We start from the raw sequence: 23,071 nt of genomic DNA on the forward strand, positions 1-23,071 counted from the left end.
GGAAAATGAACACAGAAATTTTAAGATCTGCAAATGTTGGGAGAAAAATTGGATAGTATGTAATCTGCTGTAAGGAATAAATATTTGTTGAAATAAGTGAATGGCTGGGTATGATAGTATGCTTATGTCAAATCACAAAACAATCCAACAACCAAGCTACTGTGGGCTAATTCCAACATTAATTCTTGAGGAGTTGTGCTTCCCCCAAAGGACCTAGTCCATAATATGAGGGAGTTTTCAGACTCACAGTTCTTGCTGCAACAGCAAGTAGAAGCAGTGGCCAGAAGAACCTTTGCCCAGCTTTGGCTGATGCACGAGTTACAACCATTCCTGGGATGGGAAGCACTAACAACAATTGCTCAAGCTTTTGTCACTTCATGAAGGGACTCTACACAAGAGTGGTCTTAAAAGCCACCCAGAAACTTCTGCTATTACAGCATGCAGCTGCTTGTGTACTAATAGGAACTTCCTGGGACAGGTAGTCCTCATTTAGCAACTGCCTCATTTAGTGACCATTTGCAGTTATGACAGTGATGAAAAAGTAACTTTGCGACCAATCCCCATATTTACAACTTTCGCAGGTCTCTAAACAAAGGAAAGCTGAAGTAAGATTATAAACAGTTTTACTTAGCAACCACTTCACTTAATGACCGAGTTGCCGATCCCAATTCTGGTTGCTAAATGAGGACTACCTCTATTTAGCAACCACAGTTGGGACCAGCAACTCTGTTCCTAAGTGAAGCAGTTGCTAAGTTGGAAATCATGTGCTTTCCTTTTTCCCACTCCCCCATCCTTTGGAATGCTCCCCCTGGCGCTGGGATTATTAACAAGAAGGGAATTAATGTATTTATATTCACTGGAGAGGAAGGGAGTACAAGAGAGTAAGAAGGCACACAATGGGGGATACACATCGAAAGCAATGTGCTAACACCAGCAGCCGTGAGCACGCTATGCAAACAGCCTGGTGTATTCCCCATTGTGTGCCTGCTTGCTCTCTTGTAATCCCTTCCTCTCCAATCTCTCTGCTCTACAACGGGGGGGGGGGGGGAGGGGGGAGAGGGATGGGTCAGGCACAGGAAAGATTACCTACAGAAATACTGTTTTTTTCTCCCCCACCCCCTTGCAGAGCTGAGAGATTGGAGAGGAAGGGATTACAAGGTAGTAAGCAGACATACAATGGGGAATACGCTGGGCTGTTTGCATAGCACACTTGCAGCTGCCAGCACCAGCACATTGCTTTCGATGTGTGTTCCCCATTGTGTGCCTGCTTACTCTCTTGTAAGCCCTTCCTCTCCAATCTCTCTGCTCTGCAAGGGGAGGAAAAAAGAAAAACAACAGGTCAGATACAGGACAATGCGTACTGACTGTAAGGGTGATCAAATGACTGAAGGACATTGCAAAGGTCGTAAATGTGGACATTGGTTGTAAAGTTATTCTTTTAGCACTGTAGTAACTTTGAACAGTTGCTTAACAAGGCAGTCGGTAAGCGAGGACTACCTGTATTGCCATAGAACATCAGTACTTTGGGAGCTGCCCTGGCTACCAGTTTGTGTCTGGATGTCATTCGTGGTGCTAGTGGTAGCTTACGAAGTCCTGCATGGCTTGGGACCTGGATATCTGTGAGTAGTGAGCATTCTCTGCTGAGCTCTCCTCCTGTGGAATCAGGTCCCACCAGAAATAAGATCAACATTTTCATTGCTAGCATTTAGAAGAGTAGTGAAAACTTGGTGGTTGGTGTTTTTTTTTAAATCTCCACTCAGTCATTACCGACTCTGCAGTGACTGCTTTGGACGAGTCCTTGCAGTTTTCAAGGCAAGGTGTTTTGGAAGTGGTTTGCCAGTGCCTCCTTCCTAGAGCAGAGCCCAGCTGGCGAGCGCAGGAGGTGGGGTTTCCATTGCTTCGCGCTTTTTTTTTCGGGCGAGCGTGGCTTCCGCGCTACCAGCAACTGCTCCCAACTCTTTTTGCAAGGTGCCGCCAGCATTTTTCCTCTCATCGGAGTGAGAGTACCCATTTATCTACTCACATGAGTTTTCGAACTGTTGGGTTGACAGGAACTGGGGAGGAAACAAGAGCTCACCCTGCTAACGCAAAGGCTGGACTCGAACCGCTGAAGTGTCGACCATTTCTGGCCGGCAACTTTCAGCGTCATTAAGCCACTGCACCACCGCGCCCCCTGAAAACTTGGTTACTTAAGCATAATGCTGTTGTTATCACTCCGTTTTCATAGTGATGTTGCTATTATAAGGTGATGTATTATGTTTATTGTAGACCATTTTTGTAAACTGCTTTCATTTGTTATTTACTGTAGGTATTTATTTATTCATCTAAGCAGTATAAAAGTACAAGGAAGGAAAGAAGGGTGAATGGATCAAGAGGAAAGAGAAGGCTGAGAAAACTGTTGTTGGATGGAGAGGTGAGAAAGTTAAAAAACAAAAAGGTGATATATATGATGTGATACATGGACACAATAGAAGGAAGGATGGTTTGTAAAGGCACAACAGTATTGGAGAGATAAAATGATATCTACTATATACTAGATTTAGTTATAGTTTCTTTTCTTTTTTGTTACGTCTTTAATATCTTTTGCTCATCTTCTTTTCTCTGCTTTTTGTAATGTTGCCAAAAGGTAATAGTGTGACTGGAGTGTATGTACATGTAACAAAATCCTAGTTTAAGAAAGAACTGGAGCTGCTAAACACTCTGAAAATATATTCATAGGTATTATATATCCAAAATGACTACCAAAACCACAACAAAGAAAAACTCAGAAAAACAAAGTGCATGCCACATAAAAGCAAACCTACAAAAAAGCTGGCATACACATCATACCAAAAATGAAACAAAATTAGGCAAACATAGAAACACTTCTTTTCCTTCTCCTTATCTTCTCTACCTCTCTAGAGAACTCACCATAATTCACCTTTTTTATTGTTTGCAGGTGGATAATCAAACCCCACTCTCCCTCGCACTAATGATGTTAACTTGGCAATAAAATGTCTGCAAGAAAACAACCAAGCTCAGAGAGCACCAAGAATCCAACAGGTAGATAATCAATCAATCATTTAATCAGGATATTCCTTACCTGCCCTAATTTCAGCATGTGCTACAATCAAAAATATATATCTTTCTGAACATGTATCCAGCAAAAATAAGCTAATTAGAGCACAATGATCTACATTTTTTAAGGTGCAAAGACTTTTACTAATAACCAGATCTCAGGCATGGAAATGAAATGGCAGCCAATGTCCAAAGTGTAAGGTTTACCCCGTTCGACTCAGAGAAACTCTCATGACACGTGTGTTCAGCAAAGATGTTTACTCAAGCGTAATGTTCGTAATTACAAAGCCAGGACTGGCTTGGCACATTTTACAATACAATTTATAGTTTCCCGTTCCCGTGCTTAACCCCTGTTGCTTGGTTACAGATTACCTGCAGTAATCCCCCCCTTTACTCAAATGGCAGATTCAGTCCAGCTCTTTTGTGTTCTTGATTGCTGGCGTTGTTGTTGTCGTTGATGGGTCTTTCTGTTGCTCGCAAAACCGGGAGTTCCCCAATCACGAGCTGATTGCTTTAACTCAAATCCGTGGCTCTCCCCTTTGTCTACAGCGCCTGCGGCAATCGGGCATTAACACAATGCATCCGCTTGCGGTTTAGTTGAGCGGTGCCAGCTGGCCCATTAATCAGTTTGTGGTTTCTCACTTCCCCTTTCCTTGCTAGCGCTCAAGTGGTGAAACTGATTAAGCGCGGCTGGGCAAGTTCCTAGCCATGCCGCGCCGGCTGAATCTGACATACCGCCCCCCTGAAGACAAATCCCCCTCCTTTTACCTTGGCTTCCCGGGGTACTCTCAGTAAAAATCCTGGACCAGTTCGGGCGCCCTAACATGGGCTCGGTTCACCCATTCGCTGTGCGGCTTTGGAAAATGCTTCCATTGCACCAACAATTGGATTTGTCCCTTGTATTTTCTAGCGTCCAGTATCTGCTTCACTTCAAAATGCCGCTCCCCATCGGCCATGAGCGGGGCTGGGACCGGCTCTTCCCTGTGCCAATTGTTGTCTGGTTGGTGCAGCTTCAACAAGTTCCAATGGAAGACCGGATGGATCTTCCCTAGTGCCTTGGGGAGCATCAACCAGACGGTTACCGGGTTGATTACTTCTGCGATAGGAAACAGCCCCACAAACCGTGGGCTGAGCTTCTTTGAAGTTTGGTGGGTCTTCAGGTTTTTCGTGGATAGGTAGACTTGGTCTCCCACCTTCCACTGCCACTCGGGGAGCCATTTGCGATCGGCGTGCTTCTCGTATTCAGCTCGGAACCCTTGCAGCACCGTCCGTACTGCCTGTCTCATGGTGTCTATCCGGGCAAACCAATCGTCCAACAAGGCGATTCGGGATGCCGGTTGGGGAAGCTCCGGCATAGGGACAAAATCTCGTCCAGTAGCCACCCTGAACGGGGTGAAGCCAGTGCTTGTATGGATTGCATTGTTATACGCTACCTCAGCAAACGGTAGCAGCTCTGCCCAGTCGTCTTGCTGGTATCCCACATAGCACCACAAGTACTGCTCCACTCCCGTTAAGGTGTTCCGTGGCCCCGCCCGTCTGCGGGTGCGCCGTCAAGGAGAGGGCTTGCTGAGTTCCTACCAATTTTAGGAATTCTCACCAGAAACATGCGATGAAGTTCCCGCCCCGATCACTGACTCGTCGGGGCGCGCCGTGCAAACGGTCGATGTGCTGCACAAACAGCCGCACCAGTCTCTCCGCCATGGGGACTTGCCGACAAGCTACGAAGTGCGCTTGTTTGGAGAACAAGTCTGTTACAACCCAAATAGCGGTCTTCCCCTTGCTCTCAGGCAGCTCCACAATGAAGTCCATGGCGATTTCCTGCCATGGACCGTCGGGCGTCGCAACTGGCTGGAGTACTCCCTGGGGCTTGCCTTTACTCCCCTTGGCTGTTGTGCATGTTGGCAGCCTCCTGTGTATGCCTCTATGTCTTTTCAGAGTGTTGGCCACCAAAACTGTTTTCGGATCAGGTGGAGAGTCTTTACAAATCCTAATGCCCCACGTTCTTGTTATCGTGGGCTCCCTCCATGACTTCCCTCCAGCACCCTTCCGGTATATACAGTTTGTCCTCGTGCCACCACAAGCCTCCTTGACCGATCAATGAGCCTTCGTTTGCCATGAGCCAAGTGTCCTGCTCCCCGGCTTCTTGGAAAGTTTGTTTAAGCCCCGGTTCTGGGTCCCTTCCCCTCTTCTTTGTTTGGCTCCGGGTGACTGCTTTTGCGGCCAGCCGGTTCGCAGGGATGATTGAGTCCACAATCTCCTCCCGCTGGCTGGCATGCTGAGCCATACAGGACAACCATCCGCCAAAAAGTTCCTTTTCCCTGGGATGTCCTTGAGGGTAAAATCAAATCTCCCGAAGTACTAGGACCAGCATGCCTGCTTCGGCAACAGCTTCCGCGGGGCTTTCAGCACTTCGAGGTTCTTATGGTCAGTCCACACCTCGAACAGCTGGGCTGCCCCCTCCAACAGATGCCTCCAGGTGGATAGGGCCCACTTGACTGCAAACGCCTCCTTCTCCCACACCACCCACTTCCTTTCCGTCTCGGTGAACTTGCGGGAGGCATAGGCGCATGGGTGGAGGGGCCCCTCAGGTCCGGGCTGCAGCAGGACTACTCCCGCTGCCATGTCGGATGCGTCCACCTGGATTACGAACCACCGGTCTGGGTCAGGGTGGCGGAGGATGGGCTCAATCGTGAATCTGCGCTTCAGATCCTCAAATGCCTCTTGGCACTCCAGGGTCCACGCAAGAGGCATGCTAGGTTTGGGGGCTTTCCCGCTGCCCTGAGTCTTGAGCAAGTCCATTAACGGGAGGGTGACCTGGGCGAAGTTTGGGATGAACTGCCGGTAGAGGTTCGCGAACCCTAAGAAGCTTTGGAGTTGCCTCCAGGTCCGCAGCGCTTCTCAGCCCAGCACATCCTTCACCATTGCTGGGTCCATTTCGATGCCTCGGCTGGATATTCGATAGCCGAGGTAGTCCAACTGCTCCCGATGGAACTCGCAGTTGGCATACAGCTGTGATTTTAGTAGTCTCTGGAACACCGTGCATACTAGTTTCACATGTTCAGTCAGGGTCTCAGAATATATCAACATGTCGTCCAGGTAGACCAGGACGCCCCGGTACAGTAGGTCATGCAGTACTTCATTTATTAATTGCATGAACACCCCTGGGGCCTCTTTTTTTTTTTTTTAATAAATTTTTTTTTTTTTTTACAACAAACACAAAACATACATAAACAAACAAGAACATAGAAAAGCATAAAAAAAACATCTTCCATTTTATACCGTGTGTCAACCAGTTACCAACTCGTTGGTGCCCCTTTCATAATCTTAGATTCTCATATCTATTCAAAATATACTTGTGTACTTATCAATTAACAATTATTAATCATTCATAGCTAGTCTATAGAATCATTTATTACAAGAAATTTTAACTTTCAATAGGATTAGTAGTACATTTTCATCTATCGATTATATGTGTATATATATAATAATTGATATCAAATTTCTATTGTAAAATTTCCTAATCCATTACATTACTATACATCTCTGCACATTCCATAATTTTCAATAACTTCCTCCTGCATAGGTACTTTTTCATTCTTCCAATTCTTAAAAGTTACAGTTCTAACCACTATCAAAACATACTTAATTCTTCACTACATGTTTCAACAAAAACGTCTCTAGTTTAAAATCTATATGTTACTATATCCAACCATGTATAAATTTTAGTCTAATCTCTTAAAACATTTATAATCAAATACAATTTTTAACTATATATCTCAGTTTTATACTTTATTCCAGCGCTTGCATAATTTTAAGTTCACCCTTTTCATTCAATATCCCAAAACATCTAGCTGTTTATTCCTTTTTCTATATTATTGGATAAGAGAAAGCAATAATAAATGTCCTTTCAAACATTCTGCTTTTTGAAGCTTCTGTCAGTTCCATCATTGTTGTATTCCCCTCATTTTTCTTTAAGCATCTGAAGTAGTTTCTTTCAATATTGTTTTACTTCTTCTTTTTATACATTCTCTTAGTACGATTTTCCATTATAATCTTGTATAATCTTTTTCTCACCCTCAGTACCAAGAACAAGTCTGTCCCTCTTCATTTATCAGTTGATTAACCCTTTTAATTCTCAGTTTATAAGCCTCAAAATAATTCTGTTTAATGTTTCTGATTTCTTGTGCTATTTCTTCCTTTTCCATTGATCCCATTTTATGTTTAATTAAGTCCATTTTAGCTTTAATATCTTTTTTTCCTTTTTTTTGTAGGAATTTCTGCAGCTCTTCTTCCAGTTTTTTATAGTCATCCTCGATAGTTTAAAAATCTTTTTCTGCATTGTGTTTCTCGTATAGTCTATTATCTTGTATAAACCTTCATTGAATCAAAGGATTCTTTATCTTTGTTCTTGCCAAGAGAAAGAGAAAAAAAAGCAAAAAAAAAGAAGAGGAGGGGAAAGGCTGGATCTCTTTAAAAATCCAACGGGGGGGGGGAATAGAGAGCAAAGCAGAGCTTCTAGCAGAAAGAAGAGCTACTGCCACTAATCAAGGCTCTTGTGACTAACTCAAACTTTCCATCTTGATATTTTCAAAGTTGCTTTCAACTCCACTTTCTTGCTTATAGTTATTCGGATGGCACCTGTATAAACATGCACATCCCACTATCTTTTTAGAAAGCCCAGGGTCCTTGAGCATGCGTCACAATGGAAGAAAAAAGGCACTATGTCGAGCCTCTGGATGGCAGTGCAACTTTCTTTCATTTACTTTCTCTTAACTCCACTTTCCCCATTTCAAAATCCAAAAATATAAATTTCTTATAACAATAAAGAAATCTTAGTCAAAAAAGAGGCTTAAGATAAAGAATTATTGAGTATTAAAAAGAAAAAGCCAGTCCAGTTAAAAATATATTTTTTTAAAAGAAAAAACATCTTGCCAATTCCACTAAAAAGGGAAAGTTAAAAAAAAAAAAATTTTTTCCCCCTTTTTTTTTATAAGGCTCAATCTCGCCACTTGATCCACTTTTCTTCACTTTCAAAAATCTCTTTAAGTTACTTAAGGTGTTCTCTAAGAATAGTTGAATAGTAAAGGTCCATCTCACCCGGTTGACACCCCTCTCTTTCTTCTTCCTTTGGAGCTGTCCCGGCTTTCGCAGCCATTTTTGGCTGCCTCTCCTCCGCCGGCTTCAAGAGCTTCTCCCGGGATCAATCTGGGACTTGCGGCGTCCCTGAGATCCGCGGGACGCGCCCTTTGCGATCGCCATCTCTACGGGACGGCTTAGGTCCATCAGGACTGTCCGGGGGGGGAGATATCGGCTGCGATCCTGGGAGCCCAGGATCGCCCGCCGTACCGCCGCGACGCCAGCTCCGCCCACCCCCTGGGGCCTCTTTTAACCCGAATGGCATCACGCGGAATTGGAAACTTCCAAGCGGGCAGTTGAAAGCCGTTTTCCACTCATCTCCTATGCAGATCCTGACCCTGAAGTACGCCTTGTGCAAGTCCAGTTTTGTAAATACTCTCCCCTTGGATAGATGGGATAACAAGTCCTTCATCAAGGGGAGAGGGTAATTGTATTCCGTGGTTATGGCATTCAGTCCCCGATAGTCCATGCACATTCGGAGCGAGCCGTCTTTCTTTTCCCGGAACAACACCGGGGCCTCCAGTGGGGACTTCGCGGGCTGGGTAAAGCCCCACACGAGATTTTTGTCCACAAACTCCTGAAGGGCGCCCATCTCCTTCCCCAACAGGGAGTACATCTTCGGCTTGGGTAGCTTGGCCCCCGGCTCTAGCTCGATGGCGCAGTCACTGGGTCTGTGGGGCAGGAGTTGATCTGATTCCTCGCTGAACGTTGCCGTCAAGTCCTGGTACTGGTGCGGGATGCCCTCGACGCTCTCTGGCTCCATCGGCTTCCCCGTCATGGAACCGCCCGCTGCAGTCATCTGGTAGGCTGCTGCTGTGTTAGGGCCCCTCGGTTCCAATGCCGCTGCCGCCTCATGGGGTCCCGGTCTCGCCGCTGCCACTGCTGTGGCTCCCATCGTGGTCCGCTCACCTCCCCGCACTGGACGCTCCGGCTCCACTGACTTCTCCGCGGCTACTCCTCCCCTCGTCATCGGTCGTCAGTGCTTCCGGCACTCTCCTGCTCCTCCGCGTCTCCAAACCTCAGTGCCTCCGATGCCCAGTCGACGAGCAGGTTCCGCCGCCTCAGCCACGCCAAGCCAAGCACCACCGCGTAATCGGCAATCGGGACCACCACGAACTGCAGCTCTTCTTGATGATCCCCGATCATCATTCGGACCAGCTCGGTGTAGTATTGAGCCACCCCCCCCCCGCAAGTGAGCCATCAAGCTGACTGAAACCAATGGGCTCCTTGAGTCTCTGCACCTGGAGACCTAGCCCCGTTACTAGCACCGGGTGTATCAGACAGTGAGTACACCCGGAGTCCAGTAGCGCCTGCAATCGTGCATCAGCCCCCGATCTTACCCCAAGGATATGTACCCTCACCTGCATGGGAGAGCAGTCCTCATCCACTATCGGATCTGCATGCCTCGGCTCCTCTGCCTGCACTGGAATGCCATTCAGTGCAGGCACTGCTCATTTCCTGCTGGCTCTGTCTTTTCCCCGGATGACGCCATCGCGGGAGTGAACCACCCGGTCCCGCTGCGTTCTGCTGCCGCTGCCCCAACTCCTTTCCATGGCCAGTCAGGGGCACACCGTCCCAGGATTGTCTGGGCCCCGGCGTCAGCCTAGAGTGGGAGCCCGTCTCGCTCTGTCGGGCATTGCACCACCCGATGGCCTCGTCCCCCATACCGGAAACAGAGGCTGGATTTCTTCAGAGCCTCCTGTCCCCTCGTGGGTTGCCGTCGGCTGCTCCGCCTCTCCTCTGCAGCCCCCTCCCCCGACTCATCCTTAGTCGGCTCTCGGTCCCTCGCTCTCCACTTGATCTGCTGCCATGCCGCCTCTGCCGTCCCGGCCAGCCAGATCCACCTTTTTAGTGTGGTCGGGTCGTCCCAACTAAGCGCTCTCTCGAGGACCTCCGAATTGAGGCCATTTTTGAAGTAGTCCACCCTCAGGGACTCCAGCCAATCTGTCAGTTTTTCCACTAGGCACCGGAACTCCAAGGCGTACTTGGCCACTGACTTCTCCCTCTGCCTCAGGCGTAGGATGTCGTCTCTGGCCTGCCCGGCACTCAGCGTGTCTTCAAATCTGTCCCAGAGTGCCTGCATGAACTCTGGGAACCTCTTTAGCTCTGCCGCGTCGGCATCATACAAGTGGACCACCCAACCAGCGGCTTGGCCCTCCAACAAATCCACCACATAGGTGATTCTCTCCTCGTCGCCGGCAAACAGGTGCCCACTCCGCTTCATGAAATTCCACACTTGTGTCAGGAAGCAGGGTACGTGTTCGGGGTCCCCCGAAAACTTCCCAGTTAGACCCCGGAGTCTCAGTGCATCTGCCGCCTGTCGATCTCCTGCCCTGAGGTGCGTCCCCAGAGTTGGCTGGGTCACGGGGCCACCGCTGGCATCGCCCGATTCCTCTTCCGCCTGCGTCTCTGCCGTAGGGGCATCGCCCCCCCGAAGTATGGCCTGCAGCATTGCCTGGACAGCTTCCACCCGCTGTTCGAACTTGGCTTCCAGTCGGGTGAGCCGCTTCTCCAGCTCCCGGGTCTTGTACCCCAAGCCACGGCTTGTCGTGGCCCCCCATCCTGGGGACACATCGGGGCCCATGCCCACGGTAAACAACCACCTTTCCTCTGGCACCCTCTCGGCTGCACCCATGCGCTCCTTGCCCTGGGCCGGTCCTGCCATCGTGCCTTTGAGTCCGGGCTTCTCGTTGCCCCACTGGCTAGCACCTTCCCCGTCGCTGGCCATCTCCTGGTGCCGTCAATTGGTTCTCCTACAGTTCTGGCTACAGGAAAAAAGGTGAGTGCTCCTCAGTGCATACTGGGTAGCATTCAAAGGTGAGTCCTGGCTTTATATAAGGTTTATCCCGTTCAACTCAGAGAAACTCTCATGACACGTGTGTTCAGCAAAGATGTTTACTCAAGCGTAATGTTCGTAATTATAGACAAAGCCAGGACTGGCTTGGCACATTTTACAATACAATTTATAGTTTCCCGTTCCCGTTCTTAACCCCTGTTGCTTGGTTACAGATTACCTGCAGTAATCCCCCCCTTTACTCAAATGGCAGATTCAGTCCAGCTCTTTTGTGTTCTTGATTGCTGGCGTTGTTGTTGTCGTTGATGGGTCTTTCTGTTGCTCGCAAAACCGGGAGTTCCCCAATCACGAGCTGATTGCTTTAACTCAAATCCGTGGCTCTCCCCTTTGTCTACAGCGCCCGCAGCAATCGGGCATTAACACAACGCATCCGCTTGCAGTTTAGTTGAGTGGCGCCAACTGGCCCATTAATCAGTTTGCGGTTTCTCACTTCCCCTTTCCTTGCTAGTGCTCAAGTGGTAAAATTGACTAAGTGCGGCTGGGCAAGTTCCTAGCCATGCCGCGCTGGCTGAATCTGACACAAAGGAAGGGCTCTCCATAATCTGGATGCTGCTATTAAGATCATTCCCCCCATATCGGCATATGATGTATACTTTCCAATGGAGAGGACAACCAGTCTCTCACTACTAACACTGACTTTAGATAAATGTGTTACTTACCTGTGACTGCAGCTGTTTGAATGGTGATCTGTAAATTCAATCACATGGGACATGCACCTGTACAGAGCCCCTTTTGGAACCTTCTAGAGATTAGGGTTAATCCTTCTAGAACTCCCAGAAATATTTGGCAAAAGCCCTGTCTCTATGCTATTTCTGGAGGGCTAGTTCTGGCAAGGTCTGAAGCCAAGAGCCTGAAGCTGGAGTCCATTCCCATAAACCAGACACACCCTTAAAAAGAAAGAAGCCTCTAGCCATAAAACCACATAAACAAAGAAAAAGACACAAGAATGTTATCCTTGATTTCACTATAAATAGGGTTTGAATTATTATATAAGCAGTCATTGGAATTATTTCACAGTCATTTCATGACAGCTTCATTAGTTCTTGAAATAAACCTATTTACCAAAATTCTGTGTCCTTGAATTGTTTCCTGTGTTGCTTCCAGTTCTAGTATCTGCCAAGGGAAGTTTGATTGCAATTTCAGTAACTCTTCACTTCCTTTTTTACAGGAGGAAAGAATCAGTTCAAGTGTCTACATCCAGACAATGAAAATCAACTCCCTTACAGTATTGCTGTCCACTGATAAGGTCATGAACCCTTTGCTCCTGTGGCCCAACATCATTACTATATGGTGGCCCAGACAGACCATTTGAATCAAATGGTGAATCAACCCCCGTAGCAGTTGGCCCAGATCCAGGAATTGCCAAACTTCCTGCCAAACCAGGAATTGCCAAAATGTTTCAGATCTATATTCCCAGAGCAGCTTCTATAGATGTTCTGTCCTTGTCCCCTAGTTCCTTGGCTGACAGGTATTATCTGAAATCCGGAGAGTTTATGACTTTATGGGCAACACTTATCCTAGTACACAGCAGCTTGGATATAGACAATTATACCAATTTCATGATCAGATGGACAGCTGCCTTCAATAAACCCACCAGGTAGCAAACCACAGTATCCAACACTTATGATGAGGTCAAATAGTAGGTGGCTGACTTTCAATTTTTTGTTCTGAATATGGTCAGGAATGAGCTAGCGTTGGTCAACTAGTTCAAAGGGGATCTATGAACTAATGAACTAAAGAAAGAGTGAATTCTGTATGGTGCTCCAAACACCTTGGAAGAGATAAATCGATGCATAGCTATAGAAAGGAAGAATTGTAGCAGAATATGGGCAGCAAGGAGATATGCCATGACTCTGTTTTTCCTTCCTCCCCCATCCATTCCTCAGAGCCTCTGAATAGAAAATCCATGAAGCTGAGAGTCAGCAAAACACCACTTATGTCTATGAAGAAATAATGCCATGCAGGATATTTGTTTATACTGTGGACATTTGAGTTATTTTGCTTAAGATTATCCTGCCAAATTTCCCTGCCCTGAAGCAGTATCTGGAGCATCAACTCTGAAGCTGATATGTGGGAAAAGGTGGTATTTTACAAGCAGCTGCGGTAAACATTTTAGGCCTGACTCCAAGCCTACCTGTATTCCTTCCACCTCAAGGAGCTCAGGGAGGGAAGCATATGATAGTGAAATGGCGCTCAGATTAATGATGCTCAGCACAGATACTTGATCCTTATTGTTATTCTTCATAGTCACACTGGCTTGGTACCAAACCTTTAGGCCATAGAGATTCTAGAGCCACAGGCAATTTTATAGATTCTACAATGAAATATAAATATACTTTGCCCACTGAACCAATAAAATGGCCAGTCAGCATTCTCCAGAGAAGCTTTATAATAACAGGAGATTTATTATAGGAGATTATACAATACAGGATTAGGCAAGGCCCAGCACCTAGCTAACTACATCCTATCAGGAGAAGAGTCAAAGTTCATGTGTTCTACATGTCTAGGAAGAAAGGGAGAAAAAAGTGACAGAGAGTATGCAGAGTTGTAGAAAAAGAGAAAGAAAAAGAGAGGACCCAGAATAAATGTTAACTCTCTATCTATATCCCACTGCTCTCTTGTGATAAGGTGCTGACGAGTCAGTGCCATTAGATTTGGGCTATTGCTGATTACATATAGCCTTGTAGGCCTTTTTCTGCAGCTCCTGAAGCCTCCCAAGGTTGTGTTGCTTGAATTCAGCAATAACACACTAAAAATCAGTGTCAGTTTTATTTATTATTAAACCAATATATTAAACCAATTTATATAGCCCCCCATCTCACCACAGGTGACTCTGGGTGGCGTACAACAAAGCTAATACAAAGCTAAAGTCAATAAATACATAAAAATGTAAATATTTTACAGTTTTCATAGAATCATAGAGTTGGAAGGGACCTTGGAGGTCTTCTAGTCCAACCCCCTACCCAAGGCAGGAGACCTCATACCATCTCAGACAAATGGTTGTCCAATCTTTTCTTGAAAACCTCCAGTGATGGAGCACCCACAACTCCAGGAGGCAAGCTGTTCCATTGCTTAATAGTTCTGTCAGGAAATTCCTCCTTATTTCCAGGTTCGATCTCCCTCTGATGAGCTTTCACCCATTGCTTCTTGCCCTCAGGTGCTATGGAGAATAAATCGACATCCTCTTCCCTGTGGCAGCCTTTCAAGTATTGCAAGACTGCTATCATGTCTCCCCTCAGCCTTCTCTTCGTTAAGCTAAAGATACCTAGTTCCTTTAGTCGTTCTTCATAGGATTTAGCCTCCAGACCCCTTATCTTCTTTGTTGCTCTTCTCTGTACTCTTTCTTGGATCTCAGCATCTTTTTTTTATTGTGGTGACCAGAATTGGATGTAGTATTCCAATTGTGGCCTCACCAGCGTGGTGTAGAACAATACTATACTTGCCTTGATCTTGATACTATCCCTCTGTTGATGCAGCCCAGGATTGTGTTGGCTTTATTGGCACACTGCTGACTCACACTTAAGGACACCTAGATCCCTCTCATAGGCACTGTTCTTGAGTCAGGTACTGCCTACCCTGTACCCGTGCATCTGGTTTTTCCTGCCCAGGTGCAGGACTTACTTTTCTCTCCACTGAACTGCATCTTGTTGGGTATGGCCCAGTGCTCAAGTCTGTCAAGATCCTTCTGAATCTTGAATCTATTTTCCAAAATGTTAGCAATTCCCCCCAGCTTTTTTTCATCCACAAATTTGATGACTGCCCCTTCAATCCCATCTAGGTCATTTATGAAGATGTTGAAGACTGCTGGGCCCAAGACAGAACTTGAGGTACCCCACTGCATACTTCCCTCCATGTAGATATAGTTCCATTAAGGGCCACATGCTAAGTGCAGTTAGTCAGCCAACTGCAAATCCATCTGGTAGTGGTACTGTCTATGCCACATAGTTCTATCCTGCCAGGAAGTAGATTATGGCCTACTTTTATCAAATGACTTACTAAAATCTAAGTATACTATATCCACAGCTTTTCCTTGGTCCACTAATTTAGTCACTTTATCAAGGAAGGCAATAAGATTTGTTTGGCATGACCTGTTCTTAACAAACCCATGCTGGCTTCTAGCAATCACCCTGTTCATTTCTAGGCGCTCACAAACCTGCTGCTTGATTACCTTTTCCAGGATTTTCCCAGGTATTGATGTCAAACTGATTGGTCTGTAGTTTCCTGGATCCACTTTTTCCCCTTTTTAAAGATTGGAACCACATCAGCTCATTTCCAGTCCTCTGGCAGTTCTCCCGCACTCTAGGAGCTCTCAAAGATTTCATTCAGTGGTTCTGAGATCACAACTGCCAGCTCCTTCAGTACCCTGGGGTGTAAACCATCCAGTCCAGGAGACTTGAACTCATTCAGAGCAGCCAGATGTTCTCTCACCAATTTCTTACCTATTTTGACCTGCATTCCTCTTCTGTCTCCCATGGTGCTGTTTTTGACAGGTTGGACTACATTTTCCTTTTGCGTAAAGACAGATGCAAAAAAGGAATTAAGCAGTTCTGCCTTCTCCCTGCTGCCCATCACCTTCTTGCCAGAGATTCATGATGAATATTAGGAAAAAATTCTTGGTGGTAAGAGCTGTTAAATAGGAACAGTCTGCCTAGAACAGTGGTGCACACTCCCTTGCTGGAAGTTTTAAAACAATGACTAGATCACCTGACCCCTGGGGCCAATAGGGGAAAAGAAGGGAGCCTATCAAGTTTTGGTGGGAGGAGGTTTGGTGGGAAGAGTGTCTTTGGTGAGGGAGTTGGTGGGAGGAGGGAGTTACCTCAGGCGAGGTTGAAGTTATTCAGTCAGAAATGTGTTAAGGTTTTTTGTAGTTAAACTCTCTCTCTCTCTCTCTCTCTCTCTCTCTCTCTCTCTCTCTGCTTTTATAAACTTTATTTTATTTTTTATTTCAATCCTGACCAGTGGCCTTCTCTCAACTGCCTCAGCTGGGCTGAGCTACAGACACCCAAAGTTTTTGGTTTGGTTTCCCTTTTTTGTACTTAGCCAGGCCCCGGGTGAAGCGGGGATGTCCCCTTTCCATCCTCTCCGGCTCCCCAGAAGGCCAGTGTGAGGGAGAAACCATGGGGTGGCAACAGTAAAGGAACCTACTTGGCCAGTCGCTGTTCACCCCCTGGCATGGGGACCTTGGAGCCAAAGGGCCTCAGAGGCAGGCTGCTTCGACCCTGAGGGCGCCTCTTCCCTCAGTGATCTTTCAAAGACCCGCAGGCCTGTCTGCAAAAAGGCTGCCTATTTATGAAGCTGGGAGAGAGAGGGGTCACCGGACCTGTTCCGAATGGATGCCCTGCTGCCTTCGTGGAGCCATGCTTCTTCCTGCCTCAGTTGCTTTGAGCTGGGCAGTGACTTTTTGTCTACCTCATCTAAATCTCCTGCCAAATTTCAAAACATAATTTCATATATCTATATATCTATGTATCTATCTATCTGTTTGCCCTGGTGACAAGTCCAGTCCAGCTCAAACCTGAGAAAAATCAATTCCTAGATGGGACTTCTGAATGTTTAGAATGTGCATTTGCCCTGTTGAGACTATAAACATTCACACATTTATAAAGTATTTATTAAAGAACAAAATAACAGGCAACTCTATCTGCTAGATCAGGGGTTCAGAACTTTTTTTTCAGGGGGGGAGAGCTGCTTTGAAAGCATATCATGGTCATACTCCAAAAAGTAGTGGATGGGGTCATAATAAAAACTACATTTCATTCAATCAATATTAATAGAATTAATGGTGGTATTTGTGCAACATACCGTAATTGGGTCGTGGGTCAGTATGTCACACAAACAGGAAAACTGGGTCAGCTGATGCAGCCAATCAGTTCCAAAGAGGGGAAATTTAGTCCTAAGCAGGTTAAGCAAAAACCCTTTCTCCCAGATGTCAGCACCTATAACTGTGGATTTGGTCCACCATCCCCATTTTGAGCTGCAGACTGCATGACTGAAAACATCTAGCTTGATCCTAGGAATCAAGTCCCAGGGAGGCTTCTCACCTTGCCTAGTACCCTATCCTGCATGGATCATGGACCACGCTTCCGTTCTGTGCAGGTCTGCAGACTGCCTCCAGAGTCTTCCACAGAGAGGGTGGGGGTTCAAGAGAGGGCAAATGACAAAAGCAGCATAACAACAGTATAACACAAGGACACCCCTTTTGTATATTCACTGTGACATTTCTCCTCAAAAGGGGTGGAGTTTGCATTAGGCTAGCACACTGCTGCTTTTGCTACAGTGATGAAAGCCTGGATCCTGTGGACAGCTCCGCCTGTTTCTGAGCTCCCTGGTGGGTATAAATCTTTCAGAGGTGGGGGAACCGGATTTATACAATAACACCCTTGAATGAAGAAAGTAGAACTCCTATTGGATAGGCAACACCCCCTCTTTTGGCTTTCTACCTTCTGGGTTACCTGAGAGCTCTGAAAATCATCCCTCCTTTTTGAGAGGAGACAAGCTCCCAACTTGCCAGGAAACTGCTACCTCACAGGAAACAAAGTTCAAGTGGCAAAGGTGTTGTGTTCACAACACAGTCTAATTAAGTCCCAGTATCATGTTAGCTGTTGCTCAAAACCCTTAGCCAGACTTTATATAGGCCCATTGTTGTTAGAAAAGCAAAAGCAGCAGTGAAGAGTTTGAGACCTCTGCTCTCCCCAAATACTATAAGTTCCTGAGTTGAAGACACTGCTTCAGGTCATGTGTATTTTGACCCTGGCTCTGTAGCAACTAGTAGCCAATGCAGCATTTTCAGCATAGGATGCTGAATGCATGGTGTACTGCCTTTATTAACCAGTTGCTATAGCTTCTGGGCTAGTTCAAAGGGCAGCCCAATATTAAGTAATGTTTCCAATTCTGAAATGATCGTGCATGAATAACCCTTATGTAAGAATGGGTACAGTTGGTATACCAACATAAACAGGTTAGCTGCAGAAGTCACTTGGGCCTCACTGACAATGGGGGAACCAGAACCATTCTTGAACCCACAATCTATTGCTTTGGGGGAATGCAATTATCCAGAATAGACAATTTCCCAGTTTCCAGATGAGTGGAATACTCACCCACAATGTAACCATTTTATTAGGTTTCTACTTTCTCAAGCAGCAAGGTAAATGGTCTGACTGGTATTGCAAAGCAAGAAAGCTATACAGTATATCAACAGCACAGTAATACTGCTTACGCCAAATCCTCTAAAAGCAGAACCTGAGGGGTTCATATATATATGTATGCATGTACTATATCTGAAAACACAGCAAGAACTCATTCAAAGTTTTTGAATAGGTTGCTACTAATAATACAATATGCAATACTCTAGTACCAGTGAAATGTAATTTTTCTGGACTGAGGACTGCTTTTAAATAACTACACCAGAAGTCACACTGCAATAAAAAAGTAGATGAACCAGGAAAAGGTTACACTTTTCAATTAAATCCTCTCTAGTGCCACCTCTAGCTTGTTTGTGTCTTTTTTCTGGATACTTCTCAATGGAGGCCAGTCAACACTTTCTTTTTCTGAGAACATCTACAGGACTGAAATGTGATGATCCCAGAGTATTTCCTAGACATGAACATGTTGTTGGAGGTTAACCCTTTCTTTTTTTTTTAAATTAACAGAAAACCTGACAAAATAAAATGAGGCAGCTTTGGACATACTGACACCCATGGGCACTGCATCACCAATCTCCAAGGTAAACTAACCACGCACTTACATACCTGCATCCTCCAAAAGTTGAAATGGTAGGACAATCCCCTCATCCAAGTGTACAAATCTTGCATATATCAGTGGAACTAACCCAACTACATTCAGATTATGGCTTTCTTTTTCAACACTGCTATCTTGTGACAAGGCAGAAAATCTCAGGCACTCTCTTTTCCTTCTCCCCCTGAAGGCTCTGGAGTCAAAGCTGATATGCAAATATAAACGGAACCATCAGAAATGTTACCTCCCCCCCCCACCTAATATTAAAAGCCTAACTTCGTGTTATATTAAACATGTATGGTATAAACTTGTACTTTTAATGTAATGCTAAGTGAGGTGGGATAATTTATAGTGGGATCAGAGGGCACAGAGAAGTCCAAATTAAAAACATCCTCATGCCAATATGAGCATTTTTTCCTAATGCTAACTCTGTGTGAGGAACAATTTTAGATAGAATCACAGAAGTTAATGGAAATGGCAAGTCTCCTTACTTTTCCATGTCCATATGAAAATCAATGCCTCTGCACTTATTTATTGAATTTATATTCCACTTTCCAAAAACAGTACATTTAATGTTATGTACAGCACAACTTGAAAAATCTTTTCAGAAAGGAAGTAACTTTTAAATTAATTCTTACAGTCATTTGCAAACTGAAAATTACAATGTATGTAAACAATAAATCCACATAACTAAGCACACGAGGATTAATTTTGTAGTACCTAATAAATAGTGTCATATTTGTTCTTTGGTTTTTTCGCAACATTTAAAAGATTAAAAAGTATAGCCAATTTGGGTATAAATTTCTTTATAACCCAGAAATGCTCCAGGCCTTACTTTCAACTCTAATTATTCATCTCTGTCTCTGCAATGAATCTATTGGTTCTCTGGGCTTCTAGTCTTCTGTTCTATTAACAGGGACATCTTATGTCCAATGTTGGCTATGGGGAGTGGGTCAGGAGGTCTGTGCCCATGCCAGTGCCCTGGCTTCCAAGGCAACCTTTCACTGAGTTCTGTGCAACTGACACCTGCAAATGTTACCCATTGAACTGGGCCTGAGGCTCCTTTGAGTTCTTGAAGCCACAACCACATCCATTTGGCCAATATTCATGTCTATTAGCAGGGGCAAATTTTGAAGAGACTTTGAGATGCGTTAGCTGCCCTGGACTGCAATTTTGTATGTCAGTCCTACAGGCAAGACCTGGGGAACTTTGGGAAGTGGGAGGTGCTTACAATCAAACATCTCAAAGTAAAATTTCCAGAATGTTTTGATGTAAGCAAAGTTTGGAAACTATACACTGTATAACTGATACACAGTTGCAGGAAGGAGAACACCTTGGGCCACCACAGGAACACATAGCAAGTAAATGTTGCTGTAATTTTATTCATTTGTTTGATTGATTTATGTTCCATATTTCTGTTCAGCAAGGTTGCTCAAGGCAGCTAACAACAAAAAGCAAATGTTGAGTTTAAAATAATACAATAAAAAGAGTGCTGTCAACAAGGCAGATTCAGAGCCTTCTTATGCAAAAGTAGTGTGGAGGAGAGAAGATTTCAAAAAACTCCTTAGTTCTAGACCCAAAGGATAAGCCTTACACAGGAAGGCAACACTGAGTTGTCCTGAGTGCCAGTTCAGCGTGCTGCATTTTGAATAAGCTACTTAATCACAAGACTATTTCACTACCAAGGAAGACTAGATTCCCACCTGCCCTGCTGTGGAGCAAGTCATTGAGGAGATCTAATGGCACTCTGCTTCCTTCGCAAGAGATTCCGAACTAGGGCTGCCGCAAGGAAAGCAAACTTGGAGTTTACAGTACCCAGACTACAAGAAGTCAATGGCCTGGCTACCTGTGGCTAGCATTCCTCCCCTCCCCACCCATCTGTCAAGCCAAAATCCGCCAGCGGTCAAGGGCGAGTGGTGGTAGGCATGACTGAGGAAAGCTGGCAGTTGGCAAGCAGAATCCCAACAGGCTGGCTAGCTGTTCCAACACAAAGTCATGGGCAAGCCCAAGAGGGGCCTGCTCCAGAGAAAAGCTTCTGGACCCACCCACCTACTCCACAGCCTCCCTACCTTGCAGTCTCTGATGCAGGAGCACACAGAATAGTCCTCGGCTTGCAGGTATTTCTCCAGCAAAAGCTCGAACTCCTCGTATTTTTCCTGAGCGTGTTGGTCCAGCCTTTGATATGCCTCCAAGCAGCTGCTACAGGCCTCCCCTCGCTGGGCTCCTGCCGCAGCAGAGAGGAAGTCCATCAGGAGGTTGGGCAAGCTGCAGTCCAAGCTTTCCGGGCCGGCCATGCCAAGCAGCAGGTCCCAAGCCGTGTAAGTGTCACAAAAGGGGAGGCGAAAGTTCCGAAAGTGTTCCTCCAAGAAGTCCAGCTGGGGGGAGGAGGCGGCCGCAACCGCGGCGGCCGCAGGGAGCCTCAGAGGCACGGCGGGGAAGGCGGCCAGAGAGCCCTGCTGCAAGAGGCGCCGTTGGGAGCACGCAGCGCTCAGGTCCAGGTGCCGACCTGGGGCGCCAGCGGCGGAGCAGCGGGGGTGGGCCGGCGGGGTGGGGCCCTCGCTGTGGTTGCGCGGCCCTCTGGCGAGAGCGGCCCAGGGCGCCGACATGGCTAAGCTCCTAGCCTGAGCTCTGGGCTGGGCTCCGGCGGCGCCGCAGAGCCACAGATGGTCGGAAAGGAGGACGGTGAAGAAGAGCAGCGAGCCCAGCGACAAGCGCCATTTCTGGGCCCGCTCCGAGTCGGCGCAGGGCTTCTCGGGCTGGTTTGGGGGGGCGAGGCGGGCAGCTAGTGCGGCGGCGGCGGCGGCGTCATTTTCTCGTGGCTGCATCCAAGCGCCGCTGGTCATATTTTTCGGGGGCGGCGCGGAGAGGGCAGGGCGCGCTCGGCGGGGGGCGGCGGCGCCGGCGCTCCTGGGCTCCGCCGCTCCTCTGTGTCCCCCCTCCCCGACAACAATGTCACCTACCTCCCCCTTCGCCGCCGCCGCCCCGGCATGGTGGTGGGGTGAGGGGCAGCAGCATCGCTCGCCCTGCGGCCGGCGACAAGACACCGCCGGACCCGCCTGCTCCTTCTCCACCGCCGCTGCTGCTGCTGACCCCCGCGCGGACGCCCCCAGCCTCCCGCCGCGGGGCTGCTAAGGGCTTCCGCTGGCCGGCGCATGGTGCTGCGCCGCTACGGCGCTTCTCACCATGGCCAGCCCTGGCAGGGCGAGGCCGCGCCGTGCCGCACCGGCATCCCCCCTTCTCTCGGGCGCAGGCGTCCCTGCTGCTCCGTCCGGCGCTCCGTGCCTCACCGTTTGGCCCTCTTCATGGTCCGTCCCTGTGGGCCAGCTCGCTCGCTCCCGATCGCCTGCCTCGGCACTCCCTCGGCAACTGGGCGCCTGCCGCCCTCACTCGCCTTTCCTTTTGCGCTTAAGGCGGGCCGCAGCTTGGCCACTCCGGAGCGCCCGGGCGCGGCGGCTAGGCCTGTCCATTTCCCCCTCCCGCACCCGCCGCTCGCCTTCAGTCTGTCGCCATCTTCAGTCGTGCAGAGAACACCTTGAGAAATCGATCGGGTCGGAAAGGAGGGGGCGGCAGGAGGCGGAGGCGCGTGCGCGCTCCTCTCCGCACCCGAGGAGCACTTCCTTCCCTTCGCTGCCCTGCCTTCGCCACAGCGCCCCCGACGTCGCGGGCGCCATCCAGGACCTCCCGGGCATTTGCTTTCCTCCGTTTCCGTCCGCCTCTGTCCCTGAAAGCCCGGTCGCCTGGCGTTGGAGGGTGGCCGGAGGGTTTCCCGATCGACAGCTCCTCTTCCCCCGCAGTCCGTCCCCGAGTTGCAGAGGCTCGTGGCTGCCACCCGTCCTTCCCACCAGGAACGCCGCCAGCCCGGAGCAACCCGATCCCGTGGTGCTGAAAAACAGCTCCCGAACGGAAGGAAGCACTGCGGCCTTTGAGAGCGAGCGGAGAAACCTCCTTTGCTGCGCGGCTGAGAAAAGCGGGGCGCCCTCCGGCTTCCTTCGGAGCGGTTAGCAGCGCGCTGCTACTTGTGAGGCGTGGAGGGGACGTCCCGCGATAGATAGGAGGGGCAACCATTGGCGAGGCTCGATAGCGGCCCACGAGGGTTACGGCACCTCGAAAGTCTCATTGGCTTCCTCCACGTTTCCTTGTGGCTGAGAGAGACGATTTGTGCAAAGACCTTAAGACAGCGCCCCGAGGCGATGGGCCTCTTGGCTGCCTCCTCCCTCAACATTTCACACCAGCTTCTCCCACCATCAAGCAGTCCTAACTCAGCCACTCCTCCACACTTCCTGTCCAAGA

At 47.7% G+C, this 23,071-nt stretch overlaps 1 protein-coding gene across 3 annotated transcripts in view; it reads right to left on the bottom strand.

The window, feature by feature from the left end:
• The window catches only part of NALF2 (NALCN channel auxiliary factor 2), a 39,884-nt gene extending 17,572 nt beyond the window's left edge, over nucleotides 1-22,312 (bottom strand). For all 3 annotated transcript variants that reach the window (XR_015793600.1, XM_088129228.1, XM_088129227.1), the window contains exon 1: nucleotides 20,851-22,312. Coding sequence is in view for 2 of the 3 variants with exons in the window: in XM_088129228.1 (XP_087985354.1) it covers nucleotides 20,851-21,624 (774 nt within the window). In the remaining variant the exon portion in view is untranslated. The remainder of the gene's footprint in view (nucleotides 1-20,850) is intronic.
• Nucleotides 22,313-23,071: the final 759 nt, after the last annotated feature.

Source organism: Python bivittatus, unplaced genomic scaffold (assembly GCF_059951505.1).
Source record: "Python bivittatus isolate LINGU-HERP-01145 unplaced genomic scaffold, Pbiv_v1 ctg000790_np1212, whole genome shotgun sequence".
NCBI lineage: Eukaryota > Metazoa > Chordata > Lepidosauria > Squamata > Pythonidae > Python > Python bivittatus.